Source organism: Somniosus microcephalus, unplaced genomic scaffold (genome assembly GCF_052327205.1).
Source record: "Somniosus microcephalus isolate GS21.2 unplaced genomic scaffold, FLI_Smic_1.0 unresolved_chr9, whole genome shotgun sequence".
In the NCBI taxonomy this organism is placed as follows: Eukaryota; Metazoa; Chordata; class Chondrichthyes; order Squaliformes; family Somniosidae; genus Somniosus; species Somniosus microcephalus.
In genome coordinates, this window is record NW_028225187.1 from 20004849 (window position 1) to 20019441 (window position 14593).

At 56.8% G+C, this 14593-nt stretch overlaps 1 protein-coding gene across 1 annotated transcript in view; it reads right to left on the minus strand.

Moving 5' to 3' along the window:
- The window catches only part of isoc2 (isochorismatase domain containing 2), a 42786-nt gene that overhangs the window by 18230 nt on the left and 9963 nt on the right, over positions 1 to 14593 (minus strand). The window contains exons 2-3 of the mRNA XM_085979604.1: positions 7379 to 7598; positions 6403 to 6615 (exon numbers count right to left, since the gene is read on the minus strand). Coding sequence (XP_085835730.1) covers positions 6403 to 6615; positions 7379 to 7510 — 345 coding nt within the window. The 5' untranslated portion in view covers positions 7511 to 7598. The remainder of the gene's footprint in view (positions 1 to 6402; positions 6616 to 7378; positions 7599 to 14593) is intronic.

The following is a 14593-nucleotide window of genomic DNA, read 5'->3' on the forward strand; positions in this document are numbered from 1 at the left end:
GGAGGGATTTGAACAGGAGGATGAGAATTGTAGGGGCTGGAGGAGGTTACAGAGATAGGGAGGGGGCGAGGGCCATGGAGGGATTTGAACAGGAGGATGAGAATTGTAGGGGCTGGAGGAGGTTACAGAGATAGGGAGGGGGGCGAGGGCCAGGGAGGGATTTGAACAGGAGGATGAGAATTGTAGGGCTGGAGGAGGTTACAGATGTACGGAGAGGGCGAGGGGCCATGGAGGGATTTGAACAGGAGGATGAGAATTGTAGGGGCTGGAGGAGGTTACAGAGATAGGGAGGGGGCGAAGGGCCATGGAGAGATTTGAACAGGAGGATGAGAATTGTAGGGCTGGAGGAGGTTACAGAGATATGGAGGGGACGAGGGGCCATGGAGGGATTTGAACAGGAGGATGAGAATTGTAGGAGCTGGAGGAGGTTACAGAGATAGGGAGGGGGCGAGGGCCACGGAGGGATTTGAAGAGGAGGATGAGAATTGTCGGGGCTGGAGGAGGTTACAGAGATAGGGAGGGGGCGAGGGGCCATGGAGGGATTTGAACAGGAGGATGAGAATTGTCGGGGCTGGAGGAGGTTACAGAGATAGGGAGGGGGCGAGGGGCCATGGAAGGATTTGAACAGGAGGATGAGAATTGTAGGGGCTGGAGGAGGTTACAGAGATAGGGAGGGGGGCGTGGGCCATGGAGGGATTTGAACAGGAGAATGAGAATTGTAGGGCTGGAGGAGGTTACAGAGATAGGGAGGGGTCGAGGGCCATGGAGGGATTTGAACAGGAGGATGAGAATTGTAGGGCTGGAGGAGATTACAGAGATAGGGAGGAGGCAAGGGTCATGGAGGGATTTGAACAGGAGGATGAGAATTGTAAGGGCTGGAGGAGGTTACAGAGATGGGGAGGGGGCGAGGGCCATGGAGGGATTTGAACAGGAGGATGAGAATTGTAGGGGCTGGAGGAGGTTACAGAGATAGGGAGCGGGCGAGGGCCATGGAGGGATTTGAACAGGAGGATGAGAATTATAGGGCTGGAGGAGGTCACAGAGATCGGGAGGGGGTGAGGGCCATGGAGGGATTTGAACAGGAGGATGAGAATTGTAAGGGCTGGAGGAGGTTACAGAGATAGGGAGGGGGCGAGGGCCATGGAGGGATTTGAACAGGAGGATGAGAATTGTAGGGGCTGGAGGAGGTTACAGAGATAGGGAGGGGGGCGAGGGCCATGGAGGGATTTGAACAGGAGGATGAGAATTGTAGGGCTGGGCGAGGTTACAGAGATAGGGAGGGGGCGAGGGCCATGGAGGGATTTGAACAGGAGGATGAGAATTGTAGGGGCTGGAGGAGGTTACAGAGATAGGGAGGGGGGCGAGGGCCAGGGAGGGATTTGAACAGGAGGATGAGAATTGTAGGGCTGGAGGAGGTTACAGATGTACGGAGAGGGCGAGGGGCCATGGAGGGATTTGAACAGGAGGATGAGAATTGTAGGGGCTGGAGGAGGTTACAGAGATAGGGAGGGGGCGAAGGGCCATGGAGAGATTTGAACAGGAGGATGAGAATTGTAGGGCTGGAGGAGGTTACAGAGATAGGGAGGGGGCGAGGGCCATGGAGGGATTTGAACAGGAGGATGAGAATTGTAGGGGCTGGAGGAGGTTACAGAGATAGGGAGGGGGGCGAGGGCCATGGAGGGATTTGAACAGGAGGATGAGAATTGTAGGGCTGGGCGAGGTTACAGAGATAGGGAGGGGGCAAGGGCCATGGAGGGATTTGAACAGGAGGATGAGAATTGTAGGGGCTGGAGGAGGTTACAGAGATAGGGAGGGGGCGAGGGGCCATGGAGGGATTTCAACAGGAGGATGAGAATTGTAGGGCTGGAGGAGGTTACAGAGATAGGGAGGTGGCGAGGGCCATGGAGGGATTTGAAGAGGAGGATGAGAATTGTAGGGCTGGAGGAGGTTACAGAGATAGGGAGGGGGTGAGGGCCATGGAGGGATTTGAACAGGAGGGTGAGAATTGTAGGGGCTGGAGGAGGTTACAGAGATAGGGAGGGGACGAGGGGCCATGGAGGGATTTCAACAGGAGGATGAGAATTGTAGGGGCTGGTGGAGGTTACAGAGATAGGGAGGGGGGCGAGGGCCATGGAGGGATTTGAACAGGAGGGTGAGAATTATAGGGGCTGGAGGAGGTTACAGAGATCGGGAGGGGGCGAGGGCCATGGAGGGATTTGAACAGGAGGATGAGAATTGTAGGGGCTGGAGGAGGTTACAGAGATAGGGAGGGGGCGAGGGGCCATGGAGGGATTTGAACAGGAGGATGAGAATTGTAGGGCTGGGGGAGGTTACAGAGATAGGGAGGGGACGAGGGCCAGGGAGGGATTTGAACAGGAGGATGAGAATTGTAGGGGCTGGAGGTGGTTACAGAGATAGGGAGGGGGTGAGGGCCATGGAGGGATTCGAACAGGAGAATGAGAATTGTAGGGCTGGAGGAGTTTACAGAGATAGGGAGGGTTGAGGGCCATGGAGGGATTTGAACAGGAGGATGAGAATTGTAGAGGCTGGAGGAGGTTACAGAGATAGGGAGGGGGGCGAGGACCATGGAGGGATTTGAACAGGAGGATGAGAATTGTAGGGGCTGGTGGAGGTTACAGAGATAGGGAGGGGGGCGAGGGCCATGGAGGGATTTGAACAGGAGGGTGAGAATTATAGGGGCTGGAGGAGGTTACAGAGATCGGGAGGGGGCGAGGGCCATGGAGGGATTTGAACAGGAGGATGAGAATTGTAGGGGCTGGAGGAGGTTACAGAGATAGGGAGGGGGCGAGGGGCCATGGAGAGATTTGAACAGGAGGATGAGAATTGTAGGGCTGGAGGAGGTTACAGAGATATGGAGGGGACGAGGGGCCATGGAGGGATTTGAACAGGAGGATGAGAATTGTAGGGGCTGGAGGTGGTTACAGAGATAGGGAGGGGGTGAGGGCCATGGAGGGATTTGAACAGGAGAATGAGAATTGTCGGGGCTGGAGGAGGTTACAGAGATAGGGACGGGGCGAGGACCATGGAGGGATTTGAACAGGAGGATGAGAATTGTAGGGGCTGGAGGAGGTTCCAGAGATAGGGAGGGGGCGAGGGCCATGGAGGGATTTGAACAGGAGGATGAGAATTGTAGGGCTGGAGGAGGTTACAGAGATAGGGAGGGGGGCGAGGGGCCATGGAGGGATTTGAACAGGAGGATGAGAATTGTAGGGGCTGGAGGAGGTTACAGAGATAGGGAGGGGGCGAGGGGCCATGGAGAGATTTGAACAGGAGGATGAGAATTGTAGGGCTGGAGGAGGTTACAGAGATAGGGAGGGGGCGAGGGGCCATGGAGAGATTTGAACAGGAGGATGACAATTGTAGGGGCTGGTGGAGGTTACAGAGATAGGGAGGGGGCGAGGGGCCATGGAGAGATTTGAACAGGAGGATGAGAATTGTAGGGGCTGGAGGAGGTTACAGAGATAGGGAGGGGGCGAGGGGCCATGGAGAGATTTGAACAGGAGGATGAGAATTGTAGGGGCTGGAGGAGGTTACAGAGATAGGGAGGGGGGCGAGGGCCATGGAGGGATTTGAACAGGAGGATGAGAATTGTAGGGGCTGGAGGAGGTTACAGAGATAGGGAGGGGGCGAGGGGCCATGGAGAGATTTGAACAGGAGGATGAGAATTGTAGGGCTGGAGGAGGTTACAGAGATATGGAGGGGACGAGGGGCCATGGAGGGATTTGAACAGGAGGATGAGAATTGTAGGGGCTGGAGGTGGTTACAGAGATAGGGAGGGGGTGAGGGCCATGGAGGGATTCGAACAGGAGAATGAGAATTGTAGGGCTGGAGGAGGTTACAGAGATACGGAGGGTTTTGGGCCATGGAGGGATTTGAACAGGAGGATGAGAATTGTAGGGGCTGGAGGAGGTTACAGAGATAGGGAGGGGGGCGAGGACCATGGAGGGATTTGAACAGGAGGATGAGAATTGTAGGGGCTGGAGGAGGTTACAGAGATAGGGAGGGGGCGAGGGGCCATGGAGGGATTTGAACAGGAGGATGAGAATTGTAGGGCTGGAGGAGGTTACAGAGATAGGGAGGAGGCGAGGGGCCATGGAGGGATTTGAACAGGAGGATGAGAATTGTAGGGGCTGGAAGCGGTTACAGAGATAGGGAGGGGGCGATGGCCATGGAGGGATTTGAACAGGAGGATGAGAATTGTAGGGCTGGGGGAGGTTACAGAGATAGGGAGGGGGGCGAGTGCCATGGAGGGATTTGAACAGGAGGATGAGAATTGTAGGGGCTGGAGGAGGTTACAGAGATTGGGAGGGGGCGAGGGGCCATGGAGGGATTTGAACAGGAGGATGAGAATTGTAGGGCTGGAGGAGGTTACAGAGATAGGGAGGGGGCGAGGGCCATGGAGGGATTTGAACAGGAGGATGAGAATTGTAGGGGCTGGAGGAGGTTACAGAGATCGGGAGGGGGCGAGGGCCATGGAGGGATTTGAACAGGAGGATGAGAATTGTAGGGGCTGGAGGAGGTTACAGAGATAGGGAGGGGGCGAGGTGCCATGGAGGGATTTGAACAGGAGGATGAGAATTGTAGGGGCTGGAGGAGGTTACAGAGATAGGGAGGGGGCGAGGGCCATGGAGGGATTTGAACAGGAGGATGAGAATTGTAGGGGCTGGAGGAGGTTACAGAGATCGGGAGGGGGCGAGGGCCATGGAGGGATTTGAACAGGAGGATGAGAATTGTAGGGGCTGGAGGAGATTACAGAGATAGGGAGGGGGCGAGCACAGGGGGTGATGGGTGAAGGGGACTCGGTGCGAGTTAGGACACGAGGGCTGCAGGAGTTTGGGATGAGGTGAAGTTTACGTCGGGTGGAATGTGGGAGGCCAGCCAGAAGTGCGTCGGAATAGTCGAGTCTAGTGGTAACAGAGGCAGGGATGAGGGTTTCAGCAGCGGATGAGCCGAGGCTGGGACGGAGATGGGCGATGTTACGGAGGGCGGTCTTGGCGATGGAACGGTGACGGGGCTCGGAAGCTCCTCTGCGGCTGAGGTTCTGGAAGAATTTGAGGTTTAGGAATGGCGAGAGCAACACTTCTGGGACCGGGCCCTGGGACAACTTTCCCTGTGAGCCAGCCAGTGTCCGTGTTAAACACTCATTCGTCAGGAACAGAACGGCTGAGGGGGAAGAGTGCAGTTCTCGCCACTCCGGCTTTCAGTCGCGTTCCTTCGCGACTTCCACAGAACATCGCCTCCCACTAATCCTTGGAGGTGGGGCAGAGAAGATTAAGCAGAATGATAAAAGGGTTAAATTCCGAGGATAGGTTGCACAGACTCGGCTTGTACTCTGTCGAGAGTAGAAGATTAAGGGGTGAACTAATTGAGGTGTTAAAGGTTTCGATAGGGTCGGGAGAGAGAGAAACTATGTCCTCCGGTGGGGGGAGTCCAGAACAAGGGGGGGGCAGAACCTTAAAATTAGAGCCAGGCCGTTCAGGGGTGATGTCAGGAAGCACTTCTTCACACAAAGGGGCGGTGGAAACCTGGAACTCGCTCCCCCGAAGAGTTGCTGAGGCTCAATTGGAGCTTTCAAAACTGAGATCGATAGATTTTTGATGGGTAAGGGTCTCGAAGGATAGGGAGCCAAGGTAGGTGAAATGGCTGAGGTACAGATCAGGAGCGAGGGGCTGAACGGCCTCCTCCGGTTTCGTAGGTACAGCACGGGGTTCGATACAGAGTAAAGCTCCCTCTACACTGTCCCATCAAACACTCCCAGGGCAGGTACAGCACGGGTTAGATACAGAGTAAAGCTCCCGCTACAATGTCCCATCAAACACCCCCAGGGCAGGTACAGCACGGGTTAGATACAGAGTAAAGCTCCCTCTACACTGTCCCATCAAACACTCCCAGGGCAGGTACAGCACGGGGTTAGATACAGTGTAAAGCTGCCTCTGCACTGTCCCATCAAACACTCCCAGGGCAGGTACAGCACGGGTTAGATACAGAGTAAAGCTCCCTCTACACTGTCCCATCAAACACTCCCAGGGCAGGTACAGCACGGGGTTAGATACAGAGTAAAGCTCCCTCTACACTGTTCCATCAAACACTCCCAGGGCAGGTACAGCACAGGGTTAGATACAGAGTAAAGCTCCCTCTACACTGTCCCATCAAACACTCCCAGGGCAGGTACAGCACAGGGTTAGATACAGAGTAAAGCTCCCTCTGCACTGTCCCATCAAACACTCCCAGGACAGGTACAGCACAGGGTTAGATACAGAGTAAAGCTCCCTCTACACTGTCCCATCAAACACTCCCAGGACAGGTACAGCACAGGGTTAGATACAGAGTAAAGCTCCCTCTACACCTCCAGAGACGGGACAGAGGATTGAAGTGACGGACCATTATACAGGCCTGTGTCTCGATGCCACACAGGATGACCGACTCCAGTTTCGGGAGGGTCCTCAGTTCTGCTTCCACCTCGGCGCTGAGCATGCTGAAGCAGGTCTTGCTGATCTTCCTCATGCCCTCGGCCCCCAGCTCTGGCACCGTGGCCCCCAACCCCTTGGGGTATTGCTCGGTGATGATGATGGGGATCTCCAGGACTTTGGCTGCCTAGGATTAAAGATCTGGGTTACACCGCGGCCAAAGTGTGGCAGGGACTCGGACCCCACCAACACCCGCCTCCCCAGCTCTGTCGAACCCCCCCCCACCCCCGCCTCGGTGAGCAGTATCTGTCGGAAGATGGAAGGGGTACAGTCGGAGGAGAGACCCCCTCCCTCGCTCCCCTCTCCGACATCGCTCTCTCTCCCCATCCATCTCCATTCCTTCTTCAGCTCCACTCTCAAACCCCTTTCCCGGGCCCTCCTCCATCTCCTCCCCACCCACTCCCTCTGCCCCCTCCTCCGCCCCTTTCCATCTCCCCTCCCTCCAAACCCTCTCCCTCCCACACTCCTCCATCCCCTCTCCCTCCGACTGTTCTCCCTCCCACCCTGCTCCATCTCCCCTCCCTCCATCCCCTCTCCCTCCCACCCTCCTCCATCCCCTCTCCCTCCAACCCTCGTCCATCTCCTCTCCCTCCAACCACTCTTGCTCCAACTCTTCTCCCCCCTACATCTCCCCTCTCCAAGTCCTCTCCCTCCCCCTCCAACCCCACCCTCCTCCATCTCCCTCCAACCCCTCCAAAGCCTCTCCCTCTCACCCCTCCCACCCACCTCCCTCTCCCTCCAATCCTTCTCCCTCCAACCCCTCTCCTTCTCCCTCCAACCCCCTCCCTCTCCCTCCAACCCTCTCCCTCCAACACCCTCTCCCCCTCCATCTCCCTTCCTTCCATACCCCTCTCCGATCCCTTTCCCTTCCCCCTCTCCCCCCGTCTCACCTGGAGCATCCTGGCAGCGACGGCCACGACCTGGGGAAAGTAAGCCACATTGGGTCGGAACTTCTCCTGCATGTCACAGAGGAACAGCGCGCTGGACTTGCAAGTCAGCTTCCCGATCTGTCTCGCCGTCATCTCACAGGACCCGCCTGCGGTACAACGCTGGTTGAAGCTGGGAATCCTTCACAATGCGAGCGGGTTCGGCACTGGAGGCTGCAGGAAGCTGCAGAGGGATAAGATTGGTGGAAAATAGGCTCAAGACTGGCAGATGGAATTCAATGTCGCGAACAGGAGGACATTCAGCCCCTCTAAACTGTTACCATAGGAACAGGAGGAGGCGCATTCAACCCCTCGAGAGGGGGCAGAAGGGGCCCTGGTTATAACGTCTCATCTGAAAGACGGCACCTCCGACAGTGCAGCGCTCCCTCAGTACTGGCACCGGGGAGTGTGGGCCTGGATTATGGGGCTCGAGTCCTAGAGTATATACATCTACCTCCGACAGTGCAGCGCTCCCTCAGTACTGGCACCGGGGAGTGTAGGCCTGGATTATGGGGCTCGAGTCCTAGAGTATATACATCTAACTCCGACAGTGCAGCGCTCCCTCAGTACTGGCACCGGGGAGTGTGGGCCCGGATTATGGGGCTCGAGTCCTAGAGTATATACATCTACCTCCGACAGTGCAGCGCTCCCTCAGTACTGGCACCGGGGAATGTGGGCCTGGATTATGGGTCTCCAGTCCTAGAGTATATACATCTACCTCCGACAGTGCAGCGCTCCCTCAGTACTGGCACCGGGGAGTGTGGGCCTGGATTATGGGCCTCGAGTCCTAGAGTATATATATCTACCTCCGACACTGCAGCACTCCCTCAGTACTGGCACCGGGGAGGGTGGGCCTGGATTATGGGGCTCAAGTCCTAGAGTATATACATCTACCTCCGACAGTGCAGCTCTCCCTCAGTACTGGCACCGGGGAGTGTGGGCCTGGATTATGGGGCTCGAGTCCTAGAGTATATACATCTACCTCCGACAGTGCAGCGCTCCCTCAGTACTGGCACCGGGGAGTGTGGGCCTGGATTATGGAGCTCGAGTCCTAGAGTATATACATCTACCTCCGACAGTGCAGCGCTCCCTCAGTACTGGCACCAGGGAGTGTGGGCCTGGATTATGGGCTCGAGTCCTAGAGTATATACATCTACCTCCGACAGTGCAGCACTCCCTCAGTACTGGCACCGGGGAGTGTGGGCCTGGATTATGGAGCTCGAGTCCTAGAGTATATACATCTACCTCCGACAGTGCAGCGCTCCCTCAGTACTGGCACCGGGGAGTGTGGGCCTGGATTATGGAGCTCGAGTCCTAGAGTATATACATCTACCTCCGACAGTGCAGCGCTCCCTCAGTACTGGCACCGGGGAGTGTGGGCCTGGATTATGGGCTCGAGTCCTGGAGTATATACATCTACCTCCGACAGTGCAGCGCTCCCTCAGTACTGGCACCGGGGAGTGTGGGCCTGGATTTTGGGGCTCGAGTCCTAGAGTATATACATCTACCTCCGACAGTGCAGCGCTCCCTCAGTACTGGCACCGGGGAGTGTGGGCCTGGATTATGGGGCTCGAGTCCTAGAGTATATACATCTACCTCCGACAGTGCAGCGCTCCCTCAGTACTGGCACCGGGGAGTGTGGGCCTGGATTATGGGGCTCGAGTCCTAGAGTATATACATCTACCTCCGACAGTGCAGCGCTCCCTCAGTACTGGCACCGGGGAGTGTGGGCCTGGATTATGGGGCTCGAGTCCGAGAGTATATACATCTACCTCCGACAGTGCAGCGCTCCCTCAGTACTGGCACCGGGGAGTGTGGGCCTGGATTATGGAGCTCGAGTCCTAGAGTATATACATCTACCTCCGACAGTGCAGCGCTCCCTCAGTACTGGCACCGGGGAGTGTGGGCCTGGATTATGGGGCTCGAGTCCTAGAGTATATACATCTACCTCCGACAGTGCAGCGCTCCCTCAGTACTGGCACCGGGGAGTGTGGGCCTGGATTATGGGGCTCGAGTCCTAGAGTATATACATCTACCTCCGACAGTGCAGCACTCCCTCTGTACTGGCACCGGGGAGTGTGGGCCTGGATTATGGGGCTCAAGTCCTAGAGTATATACATCTACCTCCGACAGTGCAGCGCTCCCTCAGTACTGGCACCGGGGAGTGTGGGCCTGGATTATGGAGCTCGAGTCCTAGAGTATATACATCTACCTCCGACAGTGCAGCGCTCCCTCAGTACTGGCACCAGGGAGTGTGGGCCTGGATTATGGGCTCGAGTCCTAGAGTATATACATCTACCTCCGACAGTGCAGCACTCCCTCAGTACTGGCACCGGGGAGTGTGGGCCTGGATTATGGAGCTCGAGTCCTAGAGTATATACATCTACCTCCGACAGTGCAGCGCTCCCTCAGTACTGGCACCGGGGAGTGTGGGCCTGGATTATGGAGCTCGAGTCCTAGAGTATATACATCTACCTCCGACAGTGCAGCGCTCCCTCAGTACTGGCACCGGGGAGTGTGGGCCTGGATTATGGGCTCGAGTCCTGGAGTATATACATCTACCTCCGACAGTGCAGCGCTCCCTCAGTACTGGCACCGGGGAGTGTGGGCCTGGATTTTGGGGCTCGAGTCCTAGAGTATATACATCTACCTCCGACAGTGCAGCGCTCCCTCAGTACTGGCACCGGGGAGTGTGGGCCTGGATTATGGGGCTCGAGTCCTAGAGTATATACATCTACCTCCGACAGTGCAGCGCTCCCTCAGTACTGGCACCGGGGAGTGTGGGCCTGGATTATGGGGCTCGAGTCCTAGAGTATATACATCTACCTCCGACAGTGCAGCGCTCCCTCAGTACTGGCACCGGGGAGTGTGGGCCTGGATTATGGGGCTCGAGTCCGAGAGTATATACATCTACCTCCGACAGTGCAGCGCTCCCTCAGTACTGGCACCGGGGAGTGTGGGCCTGGATTATGGGGCTCGAGTCCTAGAGTATATACATCTACCTCCGACAGTGCAGCGCTCCCTCAGTACTGGCACCGGTGAGTGTGGGCCTGGATTATGGGGCTCGAGTCCTAGAGTATATAGATCTACCTCCGACAGTGCAGCGCTCCCTCAGTACTGGCACCGGGGAGTGTGGGCCTGGATTATGGGGCTCGAGTCCTAGAGTATATAGATCTACCTCCGACAGTGCAGCGCTCCCTCAGTACTGGCACCGGGGAGTGTGGGCCTGGATTATGGGGCTCGAGTCCTAGAGTATATAGATCTACCTCCGACAGTGCAGCGCTCCCTCAGTACTGGCACCGGGGAGTGTGGGCCTGGATTATGGAGCTCCAGTCCTAGAGTATATACATCTACCTCCGACAGTGCAGCGCTCCCTCAGTACTGGCACCGGGGAGTGTGGGCCTGGATTACGGGGCTCGAGTCCTAGAGTATATACATCTACCTCCGACAGTGCAGCGCTCTCTCAGTACTGGCACCGGGGAGTGTGGGCCTGGATTATGGGGCTCGAGTCCTAGAGTATATACATCTACCTCCGACAGTGCAGCGCTCCCTCAGTACTGGCACCGGGGAGTGTGGGCCTGGATTATGGAGCTCGAGTCCTAGAGTATATACATCTACCTCCGACAGTGCAGCGCTCCCTCAGTACTGGCACCGGGGAGTGTGGGCCTGGATTATGGGGCTCCAGTCCTAGAGTATATACATCTACCTCCGACAGTGCAGCGCTCCCTCAGTACTGGCACCGGGGAGTGTGGGCCTGGATTATGGAGCTCGAGTCCTAGAGTATATACATCTACCTCCGACAGTGCAGCACTCCCTCAGTACTGGCACCGGGGAGTGTGGGCCTGGATTATGGGGCTCGAGTCCTAGAGTATATACATCTAACTCCGACAGTGCAGCACTCCCTCAGTACTGGCACCGGGGAGTGTGGGCCTGGATTATGGAGCTCGAGTCCTAGAGTATATACATCTACCTCCGACAGTGCAGCACTCCCTCAGTACTGGCACCGGGGAGTGTGGGCCTGGATTATGGGGCTCGAGTCCTAGAGTATATACATCTAACTCCGACAGTGCAGCACTCCCTCAGTACTGGCACCGGGGAGTGTGGGCCTGGATTGTGGGGCTCGAGTCCTAGAGTATATACATCTACCTCCGACAGTGCAGCGCTCCCTCAGTACTGGCACCAGGGAGTGTGGGCCTGGATTATGGGGCTCGAGTCCTAGAGTATATACATCTACCTCCGACAGTGCAGCGCTCCCTCAGTACTGGCACCGGGGGAGTGTGCGCCTGGATTATGGGGCTCGAGTCCTAGAGTATATACATCTACCTCCGACAGTGCAGCGCTCCCTCAGTACTGGCACCGGGGGAGTGTGGGCCTGGATTCTGGAGCTCGAGTCCTAGAGTATATACATCTACCTCCGACAGTGCAGCACTCCCTCAGTACTGGCACCGGGGAGTGTGGGCCTGGATTATGGGGCTCGAGTCCTAGAGTATATACATCTACCTCCGACAGTGCAGCGCTCCCTCAGTACTGGCACCGGGGAGTGTGGGCCTGGATTATGGGGCTCGAGTCCTAGAGTATATACATCTACCTCCGACAGTGCAGCGCTCCCTCAGTACTGGCACCGGGGAGTGTGGGCCTGGATTATGGGGCTCGAGTCCTAGAGTATATACATCTAACTCCGACAGTGCAGCACTCCCTCAGTACTGGCACCGGGGAGTGTGGGCCTGGATTGTGGGGCTCGAGTCCTAGAGTATATACATCTACCTCCGACAGTGCAGCGCTCCCTCAGTACTGGCACCAGGGAGTGTGGGCCTGGATTATGGGGCTCGAGTCCTAGAGTATATACATCTACCTCCGACAGTGCAGCGCTCCCTCAGTACTGGCACCGGGGGAGTGTGCGCCTGGATTATGGGGCTCGAGTCCTAGAGTATATACATCTACCTCCGACAGTGCAGCGCTCCCTCAGTACTGGCACCGGGGGAGTGTGGGCCTGGATTATGGGGCTCGAGTCCTAGAGTATATACATCTACCTCCGACAGTGCAGCGCTCCCTCAGTACTGGCACCAGGGAGTGTGGGCCTGGATTATGGGGCTCGAGTCCGAGAGTATATACATCTACCTCCGACAGTGCAGCGCTCCCTCAGTACTGGCACCGGGGAGTGTGGGCCTGGATTATGGGGCTCGAGTCCTAGAGTATATACATCTAACTCCGACAGTGCAGCACTCCCTCAGTACTGGCACCGGGGAGTGTGGGCCTGGATTGTGGGGCTCGAGTCCTAGAGTATATACATCTACCTCCGACAGTGCAGCGCTCCCTCAGTACTGGCACCAGGGAGTGTGGGCCTGGATTATGGGGCTCGAGTCCTAGAGTATATACATCTACCTCCGACAGTGCAGCTCTCCCTCAGTACTGGCACCGGGGGAGTGTGGGCCTGGATTCTGGAGCTCGAGTCCTAGAGTATATACATCTACCTCCGACAGTGCAGCACTCCCTCAGTACTGGCACCGGGGAGTGTGGGCCTGGATTATGGGGCTCAAGTCCTAGAGTATATACATCTACCTCCGACAGTGCAGCACTCCCTCAGTACTGGCACCGGGGAGTGTGGGCCTGGATTATGGAGCTCGAGTCCTAGAGTATATACATCTACCTCCGACAGTGCAGCACTCCCTCAGTACTGGCACCGGGGAGTGTGGGCCTGGATTATGGGGCTCGAGTCCTAGAGTATATACATCTAACTCCGACAGTGCAGCACTCCCTCAGTACTGGCACCGGGGAGTGTGGGCCTGGATTGTGGGGCTCGAGTCCTAGAGTATATACATCTACCTCCGACAGTGCAGCGCTCCCTCAGTACTGGCACCAGGGAGTGTGGGCCTGGATTATGGGGCTCGAGTCCTAGAGTATATACATCTACCTCCGACAGTGCAGCGCTCCCTCAGTACTGGCACCGGGGGAGTGTGCGCCTGGATTATGGGGCTCGAGTCCTAGAGTATATACATCTACCTCCGACAGTGCAGCGCTCCCTCAGTACTGGCACCGGGGGAGTGTGGGCCTGGATTCTGGAGCTCGAGTCCTAGAGTATATACATCTACCTCCGACAGTGCAGCACTCCCTCAGTACTGGCACCGGGGAGTGTGGGCCTGGATTATGGGGCTCGAGTCCTAGAGTATATACATCTACCTCCGACAGTGCAGCGCTCCCTCAGTACTGGCACCGGGGAGTGTGGGCCTGGATTATGGGGCTCGAGTCCTAGAGTATATACATCTACCTCCGACAGTGCAGCGCTCCCTCAGTACTGGCACCGGGGAGTGTGGGCCTGGATTATGGGGCTCGAGTCCTAGAGTATATACATCTAACTCCGACAGTGCAGCACTCCCTCAGTACTGGCACCGGGGAGTGTGGGCCTGGATTGTGGGGCTCGAGTCCTAGAGTATATACATCTACCTCCGACAGTGCAGCGCTCCCTCAGTACTGGCACCAGGGAGTGTGGGCCTGGATTATGGGGCTCGAGTCCTAGAGTATATACATCTACCTCCGACAGTGCAGCGCTCCCTCAGTACTGGCACCGGGGGAGTGTGCGCCTGGATTATGGGGCTCGAGTCCTAGAGTATATACATCTACCTCCGACAGTGCAGCGCTCCCTCAGTACTGGCACCGGGGGAGTGTGGGCCTGGATTATGGGGCTCGAGTCCTAGAGTATATACATCTACCTCCGACAGTGCAGCGCTCCCTCAGTACTGGCACCAGGGAGTGTGGGCCTGGATTATGGGGCTCGAGTCCGAGAGTATATACATCTACCTCCGACAGTGCAGCGCTCCCTCAGTACTGGCACCGGGGAGTGTGGGCCTGGATTATGGGGCTCGAGTCCTAGAGTATATACATCTAACTCCGACAGTGCAGCACTCCCTCAGTACTGGCACCGGGGAGTGTGGGCCTGGATTGTGGGGCTCGAGTCCTAGAGTATATACATCTACCTCCGACAGTGCAGCGCTCCCTCAGTACTGGCACCAGGGAGTGTGGGCCTGGATTATGGGGCTCGAGTCCTAGAGTATATACATCTACCTCCGACAGTGCAGCACTCCCTCAGTACTGGCACCGGGGAGTGTGGGCCTGGATTATAGGGCTCGAGTCCTAGAGTATATACATCTACCTCCGACAGTGCAGCTCTCCCTCAGTACTGGC